General features: G+C 33.5%; 2 protein-coding genes across 16 annotated transcripts in view; one reads left to right on the top strand and one right to left on the bottom strand.

The window, feature by feature from the left end:
- Positions 1–19,591, bottom strand: part of LOC107053500 — a 115,936-nt gene that overhangs the window by 417 nt on the left and 95,928 nt on the right. For 5 of the 11 annotated variants that reach the window (XR_005860251.2, XR_006939352.1, XR_005860256.2 and 2 more), the window contains one exon: positions 18,818–19,136. The gene's annotated coding sequence lies outside the window, so the exon portion shown is untranslated. Of the gene's footprint in view, positions 10,794–18,817; positions 19,137–19,591 lie in introns of those variants that run through there. The other 6 variants (XR_005860252.2, XR_006939347.1, XR_006939350.1 and 3 more) reach the window with 2 other exon arrangements.
- CDIN1 (CDAN1 interacting nuclease 1) overlaps positions 1–19,591 on the top strand; it is a 115,517-nt gene that overhangs the window by 45,312 nt on the left and 50,614 nt on the right. For 3 of the 5 annotated variants that reach the window (XM_015287347.4, XM_025150728.3, XM_040700972.2), the window contains 5 exons: positions 1,366–1,445; positions 1,822–1,871; positions 4,541–4,608; positions 9,601–9,666; positions 11,388–11,493. In XM_015287347.4, coding sequence (XP_015142833.1) covers positions 1,366–1,445; positions 1,822–1,871; positions 4,541–4,608; positions 9,601–9,666; positions 11,388–11,493 — 370 coding nt within the window. Of the gene's footprint in view, positions 1–1,365; positions 1,446–1,821; positions 1,872–4,540; positions 4,609–9,565; positions 9,667–11,387; positions 11,494–19,591 lie in introns of all 5 variants that reach the window. The other 2 variants (NM_001031200.2, XM_025150727.3) reach the window with 2 other exon arrangements.

Raw genomic sequence — 19,591 nt, 5'->3', positions numbered from 1 at the left:
TGATGGACCTTATTGCGCACATAAAAACCGTAGCACTTCCATGCTGTTTCAATTTTTACACTATACTTACAATTGAATGTGATATTTCTAGAAGGCAACATCTGGGAAGAGGATTAAAATCACCATCTCTTTTATTTTCAGCACAGCCTCTACACATACTAACACCGCTGGCATTACTGCTTAGATAGAGGGTCCCTTCACATCACAGCTTCCACAAGTCCTTTCATGACATATCATCTGCACCTTCCAGTTCAGTCACTGAAGGGAGTGACAAAACTTTGACCCTGAGTCATGGAAAATTAGAGGAGAAGCAGAAAAAAAAATGTTTTTATCTTTGTTTACAGGACTGAAGCACATACAGGTTAAAGGAATTTGCCTGAAGTCACACAGGAAATCTTTGGCAAAGCTGGGAACCTTGCTAGTCCCAAGCCCGGCCTACTCTTAGGGATTTGATGGTGTAAATATACCACCAGCTGAACTCTATCAGCAGTTGTTCCCAAGAATGAGGCAGCTTGTGCTTGCACAGCAGTGTTGATTTTTTTCTCTGAGAAATTGTAAAATGAAATGTTTGATGTTTTTAGAAGGCATTCTTGTAGAATAAAGTTTTTCCACTCCTTTTAGGAATTAATTGGTATAGGCAACCAACCCAAATAAAGCATCTGTGGGTAAAACAGAATGCCAGCTCTTCAAGGGACTGTATTCACATTTGAAAATAAACTAAAGCCATCTCCTGATTTATGTTATTTCTTTTTCATTGTGATATTGGTAGCAGTGAATGGAAGACTGATAAATAGTCCTAACCTATGATTTCTTTTGTCTTTGATTTATACATTTGAAAACACCACAAAAAGCCTTTGACAACTTTTAAATACAGACAAATAGAAGTGTTGACACTGTACAAATAAATACATTTGAGAACTGCTAGACTGAAATCATCAAGTCAATCACATACTTAAGATTGTTCAAACCAAGCATAATTCTTAAAGGTTATTTTGAGCTTTTATGTATTCTTTAAGTTCTTATAAGATATGGAGGTTATTTTGAGTTACATTTTGTTTATATCAAGCCATTTACTTAGGAGCCACATGATGCTTCTGAAGCACAAACTGTCCAGTGAAACTGAATAAGTAAACAAGGGCCTGCTTTCACTCTGTGCTAATAAAATGTTCTGATGTTTTAAGACTTTTTAGACTTCATATTTAAGAGTGGATAAATTGCAATAAATGCAATTTGTTGTTGCTGGCTGGTTAACTCTAAAAAATGTCAAAATTGTCAATATTTTCCTTAATAAAAGCATGTCTCTCTTCATGCCAAGTGGATAACGAATCTAACAGATTTTATGTTTTTATTCTTTTTTTTCATTAGCATCCAAAACTCTTATAAATAGTATGCTACGGGATCCTTCTCAGATTCCAGATGGAGTTCTAGCAAATCAGATCTATCAGGTATTAATCACAGTTGTCTTTTTCTTTTTTCTTTTTTTTCTTTTCTTTTTTTTTTTTTTTTTCCTGTGGCAATGCTGTTATCTGCCTAGCAGAGTAAAAGATTTTAAACCTCATTTAATTACTGTCATCGTAAACTATCACTGAGGTCAGGGTGCACCATAAATGGCAAGGCAATATTTGTGAGGGGAACATTTCACTTTTTAATAGCTTGCTTTTATAGTGAATAAAAGCATGCAGTTTTTGTTTTCTGTGATTAAATCTGAACAGCATCTGATAGCCTTTCTGAAGAAAAGTAATTACTGTTTTTAAGATACTGTTTAACTGTAATGGTTTTGTAGTTGCCCATCACTATACTACTTCTCTTATTTGTCTGCAGTGTACTGTGAATGACTGTTGTTATGGACCACTGGTGGACTGCATCAAACAGTATCCTTTCCCATAAAATTTTAGGTGCACAATTGACGAGCTTAGACTGTGTGGAAGAGATGTGTCTAGCTTTAACCTGACATAAAGTTCTGCTTCACAAAACACATTTCATACTCCTCTGTTTTACATTCAATCAGCTAGAGGGTCACTGCGGAGCTTTCTCTTACACTGCTTAAAAAAAATCTGATGGAGTATGGGAAGTGTCAGTTTGGTGGCTACACATTCATATACCTGATCGAACCTCTTTGATTAGTCAAAAGTCATATCTGGTTTTCTATTAAAACCAGTTTAATCTGCTTCAAGCAGTGAGGTTGAACTAGATGATCTCTTGAAGGACCTTCCAATCTCAACTAACCTGTGATTAAATTAATAAGTTGCATAGATAGTGTCGGATTTCACGGCATTGCTTTGTTTTGAATATGAATTTTAATTAGAATGTTTTCAAATGCTGTGATATGTTGTCTAACTAGCACTAAAATGTGTCTAACCTTCTAGTGATATAGAAAAGAAGCATTATGTAGCTTGAATTTTGTGAGATTTTTTTTTTCTTTTTTTATGGTAGTGTTGAACTGATTAGAGATCCTCAGGATCCAGTGAGGCTACTGGGGGAACTCCACACAGCACTGAGTTTTCAGGACTAAGTATTTATTTCAAATTTTATAGGAATTATTTTTGTAACCTCAAACTTGTATTAATAAAGTCCCAAATAAGTAGCTCTCCTATTTCAATTTGTTATTGAGCAAACAGTTTCAAATTCATAGGCTTTGTCCCAAGTCAAAGAGAATCCTTCCATAAATCTCTGCATCCAGTTTGAAGATCTAGCTTTCACTGTTCAGTAGTAGAATAGGAAACAAGCAATAATGTTTAGTTATGCATGAGAAGCACTTCCTGTAGTAATGATGCATGTGGTGGTTATCTCTTAAAATGTGTTCTTTCCACTCCAAATATTCACATGGTATCTACTACAGTCCTGCTCCCATTAAGTTTAACAGCAGCAGGATAGAGTTCTAATTATATTTGTGATTTGGGATTTTTTTGTGTTTTTAAGTATTCAGTGAGACTGTCTTCAACATTAAACATGGCTCTCTGAAAGTGGATTAATCTAATAAATTCTACTTTTGAAACAGTTGTTCATTACTTTTTAATCCAAAATTTGGTACTATTGTCAATGAACAATCTGGCAAAGTCTTCTTATAATGTCATGTTTAAAAATAATAATAGCAATTTTTAAGAATAACTTCTCTGCAGTCTAAGTAATCTTCCCTATCCTCTCCAGATTATGGCTCAAGTTAAGTTATTGAATATGCAGCAACATCAGTGAGAATAATGAGGGAGATTTTCAATTCCATTCTGGTACAGAAAAGCCTAATACTTGACTGTGTGAGTGCATTATCTTCAAGTATGTTGCTGAATTAGATGTTAATTTTGAGGTGCATAAAATAGTTAAAAATCAATTTAAAGTTAAGGTTTTAAAAGCATAATGTCTTCTGAAGGACTGCATATTGATTTTAAATATAACTATCTAATCGTATATGCATGGACTAAAGTATGAAGTCAACCTCTTTGTAAATGCCAAGAGGCTATTTTTCAGTAATAGTTCAGATGCTTACGGGAAACTAGGCTGCTAGATTGCATGAATAGAAGATGGCTTGTGAGGTTATTTACAAGTTTTGCCTCATGGTCATTGCCATACATCAATAACAGGTATTATTATAGACTAAGTGTTTCTGCTTATGGTGCAGTATAAAATCTGCTTGTGATATTTTTCTTACATTTTTGCCATTCTTCATTTGCCCACATTTTTGTTCTGTAACTGCTAGTATAGTTTAATGTAATATATAGCTTCAATTGATTAAAACTTTGTATGTATGAAACAATTCCTTGCAATTAGATTTTTTCTTCTTCAGCATAAAATGTTGATATAATTTAAGTAATTAATTGTAATGGTAAGATGATCTGTAGTTTACCTTTGAAGAAGTTACACTAAACAGAACAAAGAATTTAATTGTTTTTTAATGTAAGATTCTTTATTGTGATGTTTCATAAGGTTCTCCTTAAAAGCCTCCAGAACAGAACTTTGACCTCTAGATGGATATGTTAAAAATATTTCAGCAGTGACTTTTTTGCATATTGCTAAGAATAGCACATTGGATCAACAGGCTGTCAGTGAAGTGAAAAGGACTTCACTGTAAAATATTATTTCATCTTTCCCTGACATAAGTTCACGCTTCTGAAAAATCAATTAAGAAGATGTTTTGTTGCAGTAAGATGTTTCAGATGTATTAAGTACCTAACAATTTCAGAATATAAAGGAAAAAAGTTTATTTCACTCTTTACTAAATTAGAAAATTGATACATAAACCATTAAGGAGTAACTTAAAGGTTTTAAGCTTACACTTTATTTTAAATCTTGAGAGAAAAAATAGTACAAATATAACTATCACTCTTATGTGTACAGAATAAATGATAAGTAATGGATCTTAATTATGTAAAATATATGTTGATGATCCCTGTAAGGAATCTGTAGACTTAGTGTTCAAATCATTAATTACGATGAAATGAAAGTGAAGGCCAACAAATTTTCTCATGAATTACTTTACCTATGTTTTTTGTTGTGACATTGGTTATTTTCCAAAGTAATCTTCCATTTCTTAACTTAAAGCGATCAGTGCTATTGGACATGAGCATGAAGTCTTGCTGAGAGAAATGCTTTTGGAAAAAAATCTTTCTTTTATAGGTAAGAATCAATGATAAAGGCTAGCCAGTGAATCCTTAACTTTAAAGATTTCCGGGACTGTTTACTTAAGAAAAAAATAAGCCTCAGTGCTCTTTGTATTAGGTAGTAAAAAAAGAGTAAAAAGTGATTGATGCTGTACATGTTATCTTTTATTGATTTAGAACTGAGCAGGAACTCAGTTACCTAATACCTTATATATACAGTACATGCACAGGCTTGCAATTAATATTTAATAGAATAAGTAGCTGAAAAAAATGCTTTAATATCTGCTGCAGTATTACTTTTGGTGTCATGAGATATTAGCCATAATCTATGAGACTTAGGAGGAACCATAAGAAATATTAGCTTCCAAATGCTTTATGTATTAAAGAACTGCTAGAAGATTCGCTCATTTGGCTTTCTGTGCAGTTTCTGCGGATTTTTTCCCACTGCCTCCAAATAGTGCAAGTCCCTGATTTTAAAGTTATTTTAAAGATTAATTAGTTAGGAAGTTGTTTTCTGTTGTTGTTGTTGTTTTCCTTTTAGCCTGCACAACATTTCTTGTATATTAGTACCATTAAAACAATGATTAGTATTTAAAGGATCAGTTCTCCTATTGTGATTATAAACCTGACTTCTAAATCTTGAATTCATTATGTGATTAGATAATATTAAAGTGAATTCCTGTCTTTCCTAAAGATTTGTGTTGTACTAAGTTTGTATAATTAGGGGATATGACTGGTTTTACCAGTAAAAATAGATTCAGGATAATATTTTGGAAACCTTAAACAAATTGAAGAAATTAGGAAGACTACTGAGATTTTTAAAAGGTTGGTCCATATGATTAAGGAACAACTTATTTTTCTGTTACATACAAACTTACAAATTATACTACAAAAATGTGAGAAGATATTTTTTCCTACATGGCTCAAAGATAAGAGATAATAGACTTAAGCTGTAATTGGAGAGTTAAAATACTAAACTGTTCTAGGCACAATAAGTATAAAACAAGCTGCCAGGGAAGGTTATGGAATCACCTTCAATGAAAAATTCAAGGCTAGACTTGACATTCATCCATCAGAGCTGGAAATGAAATCAATCCTGTCATGATACAAGAGAATGGACTAGATGACTCACTAATGGATCCTCAACCCAGTGATTATCATTTTTTGGCTTGTGCGAGCTTGGATAGTACACAGATCAGATTTAAATTTTGTTGATTCATAACCTTGGGTAAACATCAATTTTGTCTTTAGAAATAAGCTCTAAGAAATTTGTACTGTCAAATCAAAATGTCTATAATGGGTTAACTTGTCAGCATTAAAAGATATAAATGAGGGAGTTTAATTTATTGTTTAGATTTTTTGAATAGTGATGTATCATCTATTCATGATTTAAGGTATGTTAACTGGTTTATTATTTCTTTCTATGGGATGTGTCTCAGAGGTTCTGGGTGTGACTAAAAAAGAGAGAGAAACATCTGTTTCCTAAGTATCTGTAAGATGAACCTTACTGAAACCCTTGTAGTAAAATTTTTCTCAAAAATTAGATCACAAACTACTTAATACTTAAAGAAAACCTCTGGAAAACAGTAGAGATGGCAGTATTTCCTATAGGTTAGCAGATTCAGGCTTGCCTATGGGTAAGATGGAGTTCCAGTGTTGGAGGTAGCTTGGGACTTAGCTTGCTGCACTTACAGTTCTGTTACTTTTTAACCCATTTATGAAAGAAACAAAATTATTGCTGCTATTTCATGTTAGTGTATTACTCCAGTATACTATTCTCCTAGGATAATAAGTTCTTTCTATCAGTCATTTTCACCTGGGAGACTATATTACAGAAGAAAAAAAGCTTGACAGCATTTAAGGGCAGAGAGATGATTAATTTTTAGAGCAGATAGCTTTCAAAGCCTACAGATCCGAAGTAACACCTCCAGATTCTCCCAGAAATTGATTGGGAACCTGCGCAAACTGATGGGTTTTGCATTTTAGTAATGCATAGTTCATGAGAAGCTCATAACTTCCTCTCTACGTCAGAAACAGTTCTCATGTCTTTAGTGCTTCGCTTGAGATTTATATAATCAATGAAAGCATCCTCTCAAAATAGGCTGACCACCTTCCCTTCCTCACTGATTCACTTGCCTTGCTGAATTGCCAGGAATTTCTAGGTTTTACAAAGGGCCTGACTCAATCTTTTCATGTCTTTGCCTACCCCAGAATATATTAGGAAAGGTTTAGCAATAATGGGAAGATATCTAACTGAGGTTTCTAGAATCTTAACCTTCTTTGGCTGCCACCATGATGTCCCTTGGTAGCCTGCATATAAATCATGAAATCTGTTTGGTGTTTTCTGCTGTAATCAAAAATGTGCAGTTGCTGCATATTCATGCACCATTAGAAGAACATTTGGTTTCTTTGTTATATCCAGAGGCTAGTATAAAAACAATGACGAGTTCACAGAATCACAGAATGGTTTGGTTTGGAAGGGACTTTAAAGATCATCTAATTGCAAACCTTGCCATGTGCATGGACACCTTTCAATAGACCAGGTTGCTCAAATTTAAATGGTCAAGATTGAGTATAAGTAAAGATGAAGTTCTAGATGTGTTGGAAATACAAACTGATATGTGAGCAAAATTAGGATTGTTTCAGTGTAACTTTCATATTCTAAGATGAAGAGCTTGAACTGCCATCATCTGGTTTTCAAGTAGTTGTTAAGCCATTATTTTGATGCATACGAAAGCTAAAAAATCTTTGGAAGTGTGCAGAATGATACCTCTAAGACTTCTGTACCAACCTAAAACACTTATGGGCTGAAAAGATTGTACTTTCTTTCTTTTGATGGGGTTTGGGCTTAAAAAATGTTTTCAAAGGGTGATCTGGGTGAATTTCTGTAATTCTTTTCTTTTCCAAAGTTGTAAAGTTCAAAACAATTGAAGAAACAGTAAAATACAATTATTTTGTTTCACATTATTGTCAACTTACATCAATAATAAAGGTATTTTTTAATGTATTTTTCACCATTTCTCCTAGTTCAAACTGTTTAGAAAAGCCAAGTGAAAACGTTCAGAAAAAAATTTAAAACAGAAATCATACTCTGTTCCAAGCCATGAGTCAAATAATTTCAAAAGTACTCAGACATCCTCAAAAAAAGAGTCTAGTGAAGAGTATTAAACACCATTTCAAACATCTTCCAAATTGACCTGTCAGGACATGTTATCTGCCCTGGTTTCCAGTGTAGCGATTTTTGTTTAAGGTAAATTTCCTTAAATTTCTGATACTGAATTTTGTTATATATGATAGAAAAGTCTGAACTTTCTATTACTATTTGTGTATTGCCTACATTAAAATTTCAGTGGGGATATCTTGTTTTCCTTTCCTTTCCTACTGCTCTAAATAATTGCAAGAGAGCTTGATAAAGCTGGGTTTGTTTGGTTGGTTTTTTTTCAAGATAAAGGAATTGCATTCATTTTTATACTGTGGCATAAAGACCATAGGTTCTGTTAAGCCAGAACCTTGCTAATCTAAGCATATTTTGTCCATATATCTAACAATCAAAGTTTGAAAGTAGCCAACAGTCAAGACTGGCTCCAGATCCTATGAAAATTTAGTAGCTGACCAGGTAATATAAATTAGTGTTCCATTCCAGAGACCTGCATTTAAAGTGCAGTGTGTTTACTATGAAGAAATGCTGTCAAAATTCAAAAGAAATACTATAGCTGTCAAAAAGAATAATCCACCATTGTAGTTTGCACTTAACTGAACGTACAACTTTTCAGAATTACTGCTGTCCTACTTGCAGTATTAGTTAGTTCACTGTCTTGAAAAAAAGACTTTGGACTTTTTTTTTCAACAAGGAAAGGGAAGGAGGGCTTTAGGCAATATTAAAATATTTTTATTTCTACGTGTATATATTTTTCTTGTCATTAAAAGGTTGCTTGGACTCAAATTGCTGACCTTTCAGAATATGCACAAAATATTCTAAAACTGAGTTCTGAACACTGGCCATGAAACTACTGTCCTAACCTGATAAATGGATTGGAAATAAGCTACCCAACAGTGAGAATGGACCATTAATTTTAATCAAAGGTGGTGTAGAGAGGCGAATGGGATGCATGACAATGTCAACAGCCCAGTAGGTGTTAAGGGGCTACACAGCCTTACTTGTTACTAGGTTGTGCCATTAGTTGAGCTTCGGTGAAGACAGAAAGCCATGCCTGGAATTGAATGACCAGGTCACTCCAAAATCTAATGGAGAAATGGTGTTTCGGAAATACCAATGTAATGGTATTGGAAATCAAGGACAATAGTTTAAAAAACAGTGAGGGCTTGCTTTGTGCTCTTTTTCCTTTTTAAAGGAAGCATCCTTTTTTTTGCTCTCTTCTTTCTTACTCGTTTCTTAAAACATTCAGATTTAATTCAGAAGCAGTAGAGTTGTATAGCTTATGTTAAGAAAATATCTAAATTTTTATGTGTTTAATTAATTTTACAGTAAGAGAAGCTAGAATCATGACATCCCTCTTCTTTAATAGATTTCTGGAAGAGAAGAACTGTCATGTTGGTGGTTGTTGGTTTTTTTTGTTTGTTTGTTTTAAACACCTTTGTGTTAACATTAAAATAAAGCCATGAAGGCAGCTGCAATATATCTACATTTGTGGTGTTGGTAGGATTAATCTCAACAGCTCCCTAATGTGAGGAAACTCTTCTTTCAATCAGTGAATCTATCTCTTTATTTTGAATATTTGGAGGTTATAAAATACTGTATGACAGCTTGAATTAATGATGTTTATAATGAAGACATAAAAATGCAGGGATGACAAAGAAGCATTTTTATATCCATGCTTCAGGTTTTCTACAAAGGTTCATTTAATCTGACACATCATTGCATGCATAAGAAAGATATGTATGACTGCATTAGTAATTCTTACACTGTTATTTAAAATAAAATTAATTATACTGCTGTCTACTTAATAGAAGAGTTTTATAAACAATAGGTCTTGTTCTCTCTGTGTAGCCGAAGATCAGCTTCGTGCAAAGGGTTATGACAAAACACCAGACTTTATTTTAGAAGTACCAGTAGGTAAGTCTTTGAAAATAATTATAATTATTTTATTTTGTATAGAAGTGTTTATCCTAAAGTATTACAGCTACTTAAGACATAAGAATATGAAGTATGTTACAGGATACTAAATATTTCTCTGGGCTTTTTTGTGTTTACTCAGTAATTTTAGGATCATCTACATTGGGTCAGAATGGTATTACCCAAAATGCAAGCAGATAATAGTACTAATGTTTCCTCTTCAGTCTCATTATCACAAAAATAAAAATAGAAAAAATAAGCAATAGTAGGAATCCACAAATCTCCACTCAATCTAACTTGTTCTAACCACTATTTTTGTGTACTGAACTGTGAAATACCTGTAATTGTCTTAACTTTTAGACCAAATCAAATTCAAAGCAGTCTTAAAGTAATACCATTATACCTCTAGGTCATTGTATAAAGGTTTGTCATAGAGTAGTTCTCTATTTTCTTAAAAACCCTACATCACAGGAAGCAAGAAGGAATAAAAGTAGATATAAAGGTCATGCCTAAGTTCATCTACATATTCTGGTCTTTAGGTCAAGTAAGGAGGTAAGATGACCTACTAGTTTGACCATGTATAAACATTATCCAAGTGTAAAGGATTCTTAATCAGCTTTTGTAAATTGCCTTTCATTCCAAAAGACTTCTTTATCTGTTTACAACACAACTATGCAGATGTTTACAAGTATGTGTTAATGAAAATAAAAAGGCTTGAAGCCCTGTATGAAAGCCATATTCTTGACTACCTTTTTTGTTCTTCATATTAACAAGAGAAGGAATTCTTACAGATAACTGATTCATTCATGGTAGAAGGAATTGAGTGCATGCTATTAAAAATTTTTATCCTCAGCAGTTCTTCAGATATAATCTTTCAGCATAGTTGACTTTCTTACCTAGTAGATAAATAAATATATATATGAGAGCCTTCTAAAAAGTTTTTAAAGACTTCCTTAAATCAGTACTGATATCCCACATTGTCCTTTTGGAGAATGGATGTTCCTTTTGAATGAGTGTCATGATTTCTTCTGCAAAATTAGTTTGTCAGTTTCAGACAGGACTTTCTTTCACCAAAAAACAAACAAACAAACAAAAAAGGGCATTTTATTAATATTGCAAATTCAGTCCTGCAAGAAATAAGGAAAGACATCAATCAGTGCAAATCCCAGAAACAGAAATTCCAAATCAGATCTTTCACACAGCCATTCTTATTCCTAAATTCTTCCTGCTGAAGCATTACTGATTTTCAAAAAGTCAGGAAGCAGATATATATCTATGATAACCATTCTTCTTGTTCTCACACCTTCTACTTTGGGCTAAGAATTTTCTACCTTTAGCAGCTTAACTAACTGTTCTTGATAATCACCAGAAGTCTTCAGTTCCTTTCCAGCAATGTAAGGCTGAAAGTAAAATGCAGTTGCACCTTAATCTGGTCTCTTTTTCTGGTCTACTTCTTTACATTCTTTGTGTTTAAGAAGAAAGGCAATTATGTAGAACAAGATGTAATTAAACTTATTTGAGATAATTACCCATTAAAATACTTTGTGATATTTTTTTTAAATCATCTATACACATATTTGAAAAATGTATTTACACATATATAACTCTATTGTAAGCATGAATAATGTGGTAGATTGGGAGCTAAACAGGGTATTCCCAGACACATTCTTAAGACTGCTTAGTCTGATTTTTGCAGTTCACTTTTTTTGCTGTCACCCTAGCTGTTGAAGGACACATAATTCACTGGATTGAAAGCAAAGCCTCATTTGGTGATGAAAGTAGCCACCAAGCCTACTTGCAGGACCAGTTTTGGAGCTACTGGAATAGGTACATTTCTGTTTTTATTTTTACTTATAGGTAAGAGTAAGACAATTTTTTAAAAAAAAAAGTTACTGGGAAAAAAAATAAGCTCAAATGGCTTTTGTATTAAGCCATGTGAATAAAATACATGTTACTACACTGGCATTTTGAATTTTATTAATTAGCATGTCAAATTTCAATGCTGAAGTATTTGTGAAAAAATAACACCTTAAATGCTAACATGCAGCAGATATATATGATATATTTTTACAGGGGTGCTAGTTAACAAAATAAACTGCTTTGGTACAGGAGTTTTATTTCAATTTTCTTTAGTACTTGACTGAAGGAAGATTCTGTAATACTTGCAAGATGCCAAGCTTGTTTTAAAATCTTAATAGTCTTAACAAGTAGGCCTTGTATGTAGAAAATATTGCCTACTGTCAGTGTGTCTAACACAATTCTGATTCGCTTTTGTTTGATAAAATGTTATTTTGGTATGTTATCTACATGTTACATAATAATAATGTATTCTTTTCAAACTAATAAATGTTAAGTGTTTGCAGGAATATGAGAAGAGAAATAAGTCATGCTGGACAGAACTTTTGAGTGTTGATTTTATTTTCATAAAGATCCTTTCTTATAAAGACTGTTAAATAATAGTTCAGTAATATAAAAGAAAGAGCCTTATTATGTATGGTTGTATATCTTTCCAAGGTAATAGCAGTCTTCGCACTAGAAGATTTTTCTTCCCAAACTAATAATAATAAGATACTCATCTTTAATTCCATCTTTGTATGTGGTGGAACACTTAGTAAGGCAGTGAGAGAGGTAAAGGATAGTTTTAATAAAGGATCTCTAAAAGTATAGGTTAAGATATGTTCTCAGTGTTCAGACAGCTTCTGAGAAATCTAACAGAGGGTTAGTCAACCAAAAATGGTTGAACATGTAACTAACAGCATATGCCAATATCAGTGGCTGGTCTGTGGTGTCTATCATTTTGCATCTAAGTATAAAAAATGCTAAGGTGAAAATTGCTAGCCTTAGCTTGGGAAATACCTTAAAGGCAACCTCTGTAGGAAGCAGCAGAGAGAAGCCATATCTCAAGAGTAACACTGTCAGAATACGTAACTGTATAATTATGCTCTGCAACAGCATTTGTTGGTATAAGAAGGGCCTGCTCTTGCTAGAGAATCCCAAAGAGCAGTGAATTGGAGAGGCTGAACTGAGGTTATGGGAACCTCGGGAAGACTGTCTATTGTTGGACAAAGATGTTGAACTGAAGAAAATTATGAAAGGAATTTGTAAGATATCTAACCAGAGTACAAGAGTTAGAAACAATTTTAAGTACATAGGAAATAGTGAGAGTCGCAGGAAAGGTGCTGTTGCAAATGGTGCTGAACTTCCATGTCAGTGTAAATAAGAGTGGATGGAGTGGCTCAGGCCAGGAGGAGTCCATTAGAGATACTGGCTAGTATATTTTCTGAGGAAAAATGATGTGTTTGAGGGGATACATGGTGGTATAAGAGGAAAAACAGCTCTAACAATTGAATTTTATATAGACAGCATTAATATAGAAATTCAAAGTTGAAATAAGGGGAAAGTTGAATAGACAAGTGAGATGAGGTCACTGATCCATTTCATGTTTGCAGTAAAACTGTCGTTGCAGAGCTGAACTTGTAGTTTCCTTTTTCTATTTCTGCCAAACAAAATGACTATCTGTATTTTGGTTTGAAGTATAAAATGTGTAAAATACCTGAAAATAATGTGTACCCCTTGAACCTGACATTCTGTTGTATCAGGAAACCAGAACTTATCTAAATTCATTTTATTTTTATCATTTTCATAATTATTATTGCAAATTCAAACTTGGAATGACACCTCTCACTGAACCGCTAGTCAATTACCTGTAATGTTGCAAAAGCTAGACCGAATTGACATGTGGATTATTAAGGATGATTTGGAAGTTGTTTTCAGAATTTGCCTAATTTTTTCTTATAGCTTTCTGTATTGAAAATAACTATAAAAACTGGTGATTCTTACATATGTAATGACCTTACATTTGTGTGAAGGAAACTAGAAATCTCTTTCCTGAAATGTGTTATACCCTAAATCAAGAATTTAATGTTAGGTCAACTATGGAAATTAGGTATAATTATATGGATTCTTTTTGTTTGTTGTGGGTTGTTTGTTTTGTTTTTGTTGTTGTTTTGTAAATACAAATCCAGCTGGTACTGATTGATCAAACTAACACTATCATAATGTCTTCTGAATTGAGTTGTGAATTACCAAAGCTTCTTCTAATATAATGGCAGTTGGGTTTACCATAGAATCATAGAATCCTTAGAGTTGGAAGGGATCTCTGAAGGCCATCTAGCCCAACTCCCCTGCAATGAACAGGGACACCAGAGCTAGACCAGGTTGCCCAGGGCCTTATCCAGCCTCACCTTAAAAGTCTCCAGGGACAGGGCATCCACCACATCACTAAGCAACCTGTTCCAGTGCCTCACCATCCTCACTGTAAAAGATTTTTTCCTTACATCCAACCTGAATCTACCCTCTTTGAGCTTCAAGTGATTTCCCCTTGTTCTATCACCTTCTGAAGAGTCTGTCCCCTTCTTTCCTGTAGATCCCCCTTAGATACTCAAAGGTTAATGAACATTTGATGACAGATTAGTTGGCATGTAAGTTGGACAGTCAACTTTTGTTGCTCTCTGAAACTGTTTAAATGGAAAGACACAGGCATAGCTGGACAAACTGTGAATCAGTTTTGAATGATTTAATGAATCAGCCTATCCAAGGATCTCTCAAGTGATAACCCAGAGAATTCATCTGACCCTGTGTGTGTCCTTTCCACTTGAAAGAGAAATCTTTTGGAGAAGATGCATCGGTTCATAACGGATGCATTGTGACACTCAGCCTGTACTTCAGGATTTTGTAGACCTAATCTGGTGGCTGAAGTTAAAACTCAATTGAAATTGGAGAGAAAAGCCTTAAGCTTTTTATCCTGCTAGATATGGATAGAAATACACATCTTGATATTTTGAAAGGAACAAAGGTGATAACTTTCAGACCTTTTTCACTGAGCTCTTTTTTGTTTGTTTCTCTGAAAAGTAGGAGTGAGTCTAGAATAGTTTCTGAGTCTTTTTCCACATTTGTAACAAATGTAAATTGAATTCTGCACAGAATATAACTGAAAGCTTTGAACGTAGCTGTGGTTTGTTTGCTGTAATGTGTATGTTTCAGTAAATCCTGTAGTCTGTGCTAACTAAATTTGTGAGAGCCTTAAATAGGCCTGTACTGACAGGAAAGAAATGGCACTTTCTCATTTAACAGAACAGCTCCCTAGATTCAGTCAACCATGTCTGTTCACCTCAGTGCAAAAGAACACCTTTTTATTACTCTGAGTTCTGCAGGGACAGCTTAGCAAGGTTTTTTATGGCTCATACATCAATGGTATTGTTAAGCAATTTTCAGTTGCAGTGCTACACTGCAACCTCATCTTCAAATTAAGCTTCATATTAAAAATGCACACAGTGTACCCTGTCAGTGGGTTTGCATGGTTGTAATTCAGAGTGCTCTTTAGATATTGAGAATTTTCACTGTTAAATAGGAAAAAGAAAGTTTAGTCTTGCATATTCCCGGACTGTTTTTGCAGACTGGTGCCCAGGAAGAAGCTATTTTACATGCTGAACAAATTTAGTATAAATTGATTTATATACTCACCAAATCCCTTCCTTCTATGTTTTTTTTTCCTCCAAAGCAGTGGCATTCACTGACCAGTCTACAGCTTTCACTGCCACCATGTAAACAAGACAACTGCATGTGCAGAATATAATTGTTTGATGCACATGTAGGAGATGCCACACTTTTCATTATCCACTACTCTGCCTTGGTATATGTAAGGATAAAAACTCTTGAGTAGTCTGTGTATCCAAAACTAATTTGAAGAGCACAAACTTGAAATAATATAGATTGCACTTTAAAACAGGGTCCAAGAATAAGTTGTAAATTATTTCAGGATTAAATGAACACTGTATCTTTTTTTCTTTCCATACTGTCTAATTTTATAATTTTTTCTAGGTTTAATTAAAAATTAAAGTCCCAACTGTTTGAGTCTTAATTGGAGCTGATAGACGTGGCTGCTGTTGTCTAAAACGCACATTGAGATTAGCAAATTTTTTCAGATAAATGTGAAAATATGAAAGTGTTTAAGATTTCATTTCAGTTACAAACATAGCTGATCTGCTCCTAGGTCCTTTTGAGAAGAGTGTTCTGATCAAACTCATTTGTAGTTGACTATAAGGATGAACCATATGTGAGCAAAGACTGAATCAGAACATCAAATCAATGCATATTTTTTTTCTGTAGTATAGTTTAAAATTTCTTGGCATATGTTACCATGAAGACTGTTTGAATAATAATTGACTGATTGTAGGTGGTAGGGAAACTGGGAATTATGCTGTGGGTTTATGGATGTCTGTTCTATAACAGGATCTATATTCACCAATTGAAAATTGTTTAAAAAGTTGTGCTGGTGAGTTGAAAGCCAGTGGCATAACTACTTGACTTGGAGGAAACCTTGGGAGTTGCATTTGTCAAGTGGCTAGGAAAACTGTTCATGCATACCCAGTATCCAGAGCTTCATTGGCAGCCCAAACATAAAGAACTGAAAGGTCATTCTTCTTCTTGCAGTATGATGGTTTGTTGACATATTTTGACACACTGGTACAATGCTGAAAGGTTTTGACCTTACTGCAACACTGAGGGAGTTAGGGTTTGTTTAGCTATTTAATGCTTGTAGATTTTCACACATGCTGAGTTTTGCTCTGCTTCTTCTGCTCTCCTTTTTGACTTTACTTGAATTAGTAAATTAATCTTAAACAAAAATAGATATAGGAAGAAGAGAAAATTTATGATGATTTTTACAACTTAGGACTGTATAAAGATGTTTCTTTAAAACAATTTACTTTTTTTAGAATGTACCATGCCAGCTTGTTCACCTTAATAGCACAAAGTAAGATGTTTGTTTCTGGAAAACTAAAACAAGAATCAAAAGCAGTGATATTTTCTACTAGATTGCCATTTTCAGCATTTTAATTTATAAATATGATAAAATTATGGGTTCTTTCTGTACACACACACAGGTATACTTCTGCACTTCACAAATGTTCTTCATATGTATAGCTTATTTCTGGAAGTGTTTGACATGAATCATTGTTTCATTTATTTAATGATATGAAAAGCATAAAAATCAACATGCAGTTTATGCAGTTTTTTTTTTAGTTTAGCACTGAAGAAATGTTTACATTTTATTACTCATCCCTTCTTTAATAAGGTGATTAAATAACAGCATGAAGACATTTTCCATCAAGACAGCACCTCATGACTAGTATTGCTATAATGTTAATTGTTTTGCTGATCGTTTTGTTTCATTTTGTATCAAAACTCATTTTCTTAAAACAAAGAACAAACAGACCATGCTGTGTGCAGATTTCTGTTTATATTTGAATAATTGATGTTAGTTAAATATAGATTTTCCTGTTTTATTGTATTTAAATATTGTATTTAATGTGAATATCAAAACGGGATTGTCTTTAAAACTGCTATCACTAAAGAATGTTACATGCTCAAGAGTAGCAAATGAAACACTATGTAGTTTTATTTAAATTATTTTTCCCTTACATTTTTCTGGACTGCCTTAAATATTATCGTGTCACAAGAGACTCATGTAGTGCAGATAGAGTATTTTCAGCCTCCATCCACATTACTGCAAGGCTTCAACTCCAATTTTCGTGGTATTTCTCATTCAGATTAGACAAGCATCTAAGTTTCTGTACAATAAGAGCTGACAGCATAGATCCTGCTATGCTTGCCAAAGGCCTGGTTGCAGACACTCCACTATGTCAAAGAATGTCAACCCCCCACAGACCTTACCTTTCAGAATTCCTTGTAATTTTTAATTGACATTTACATCTGACATTTTCAATGTATTTCTTAGTGTTGAATCTTTATCTATGTAGTAATAGTTAAAACCAAACCACAGCAAAAAGAATCCCTTCCTATAAACTGTGATATCGTATATTTTTTATTTAACAAGGCCAGGTTGCTGAGCTGAAACTCAAGAATGACCAACTCCTCCTTGCTTCATGTAACTTGGTAACTCTATATTTGCTAGTCTAATCTATTTCAAATGGCAGTTGAGGAGCGAAGTAGGAGTATAAAGAGAAATTTAACTCTTAGTACTAGCAAACAAAGCACAAATTTATTATTATTACTCTACATCTTGCACGGAAAGGATATAGGGATTTCTAGTAACATATTAACTTTTCCTTTTGAGTCTGGTGCTTGAATAGTGAAAGTGCTATCTTCATACCTATGTTCATGCTACACGTACATGAAAAGGCATAATAGTGAAAAGGAAATTAAGCTGGCAGGCATCTAATTTAGCTCCACGTTGCAAAATCTGTTGTGCTTTAATCCTTTCGGAAATCTCAAGTTTTCACTTGGTTTAAAATAACAGAAACATAATAAATTAGTGTGAGTATTATTATCTATCTCTAAGAAGTTAGAATGAAGAACTATAGTTGATCATAAATGTCACAAAGCAAAGAAATAGGAGTATTTTGTCACAAATAATGCTGCTTTTCTTCTAATTAGTTAATTTACATTTTACAAATTAAGGACAAGATTCAGGCAGAAGATAATCTAGTAGCATATCATACTTTACTGACCTGTATTTGTATATGCCAAATTTAAGTTAATTAGAAATGTAGATGCTGTTTGTTTTATCTGTCAAAAAGCTCATCTTAAAAAAAAAAAACTCTAGACACAATTTTTCCCCCAACATTTATCATCTAAATAATAGTCTTGCCAAGATGGCAGCCTCATAATAAACTCTTTTCAGTGAAGTGATGAGTAATGAAGCTTGCTCGTGAAGGCAGCGAAAAATGTTGTCTAGCCAAATGTGTGAATATGATGGCTGGAGAATCAGTGGACTTTCTCAGTCATCAATCTTTTTAGTAGCCTCTTATACATCTGAATATTTTGATAGATGATCTAATAATTGAGTTATCTATCTTTCTAACTATCAGAGTTGCATAAAAATTATTCTCACATGCTATTGAATATTAAATATATTGGGTATCCAGTAAATTTTTCAGAAAAGGTCCAAGAGGTGGAGGAATTTAGTTAGGTCTTAAGCACACTATATTATACTGAATGATAAACTACTATATCTTGATATAAAACCATTTGTACTAATATAGGAAAAAAGTAAACATTGTCAATAGCCAATTAAGTGTAGGACTCGCAGTAAATAAACCATGTAAAAACAGGAGACTGGTGAGAGTAGTACACAATCTATGAGAATTTTGAGGTTTAAAATGAGTAGGTTCAATAGTCCCCAGCTGGTTAATGGGCAGCACTCACATTTACACAGTTGCACAAATTCCTTATTTCTAGGAAGTCTTGGCTTAGAGGAAGAGAAATACAATTGTACTGCGAAGTCTCAGATTACCTTTCAACCTCTGTGAGAGTAGTTTATCCTGGTTAAAGATGCATCTGAGAAGTACATAATGAAACTGCTCATATCCTGTTTACGCTGCGAGATTATAGTGTAGATTCATGTCTCAGAACACAGGTATCTGCTTTCCCAAGGGAGTAATCTTGCACTGTAAGAGGCACACAGGATATATGGATAAGTTGCATTGGTTACATCATCAGTTGTGTCTTGCTAGGGTTTCTGAGCAGCAGAGCAAAACAATTTTTTGTGCCAATCTATTTTTTCAAACACTACAGTTCAAACAGACATTTATATTGTTCTTGATTTCAAATGCATTTCTGCTCAAAGGTTTAGGTGAAAATCACTTTAACAATTAAAAAAAAAAAAAGCATGCAAAATATTTTCATTTTTAATATCACATTTCCCTCTCAGTGTCACAGTTTGATTTATGGTTTGGCTACATACTTTTCTGTAGATTATAAAATGTTACTTCCTGTAAATTTTTGAAAATTGTGTGTAGAGGACTCTTCTATTAGTAAAAAAATATATAGAATTAGTCTGGATTGTAGATGTTTGGGTTTTTGTGGGTTTTTTTTCATTTACATGTATTTATCTGTAAGTTTC

Source organism: Gallus gallus, chromosome 5, assembly GCF_016699485.2.
Source record: "Gallus gallus isolate bGalGal1 chromosome 5, bGalGal1.mat.broiler.GRCg7b, whole genome shotgun sequence".
NCBI classification, from domain to species: domain Eukaryota; kingdom Metazoa; phylum Chordata; class Aves; order Galliformes; family Phasianidae; genus Gallus; species Gallus gallus.
This window is presented reverse-complemented; position numbering and strand designations above follow the sequence as displayed.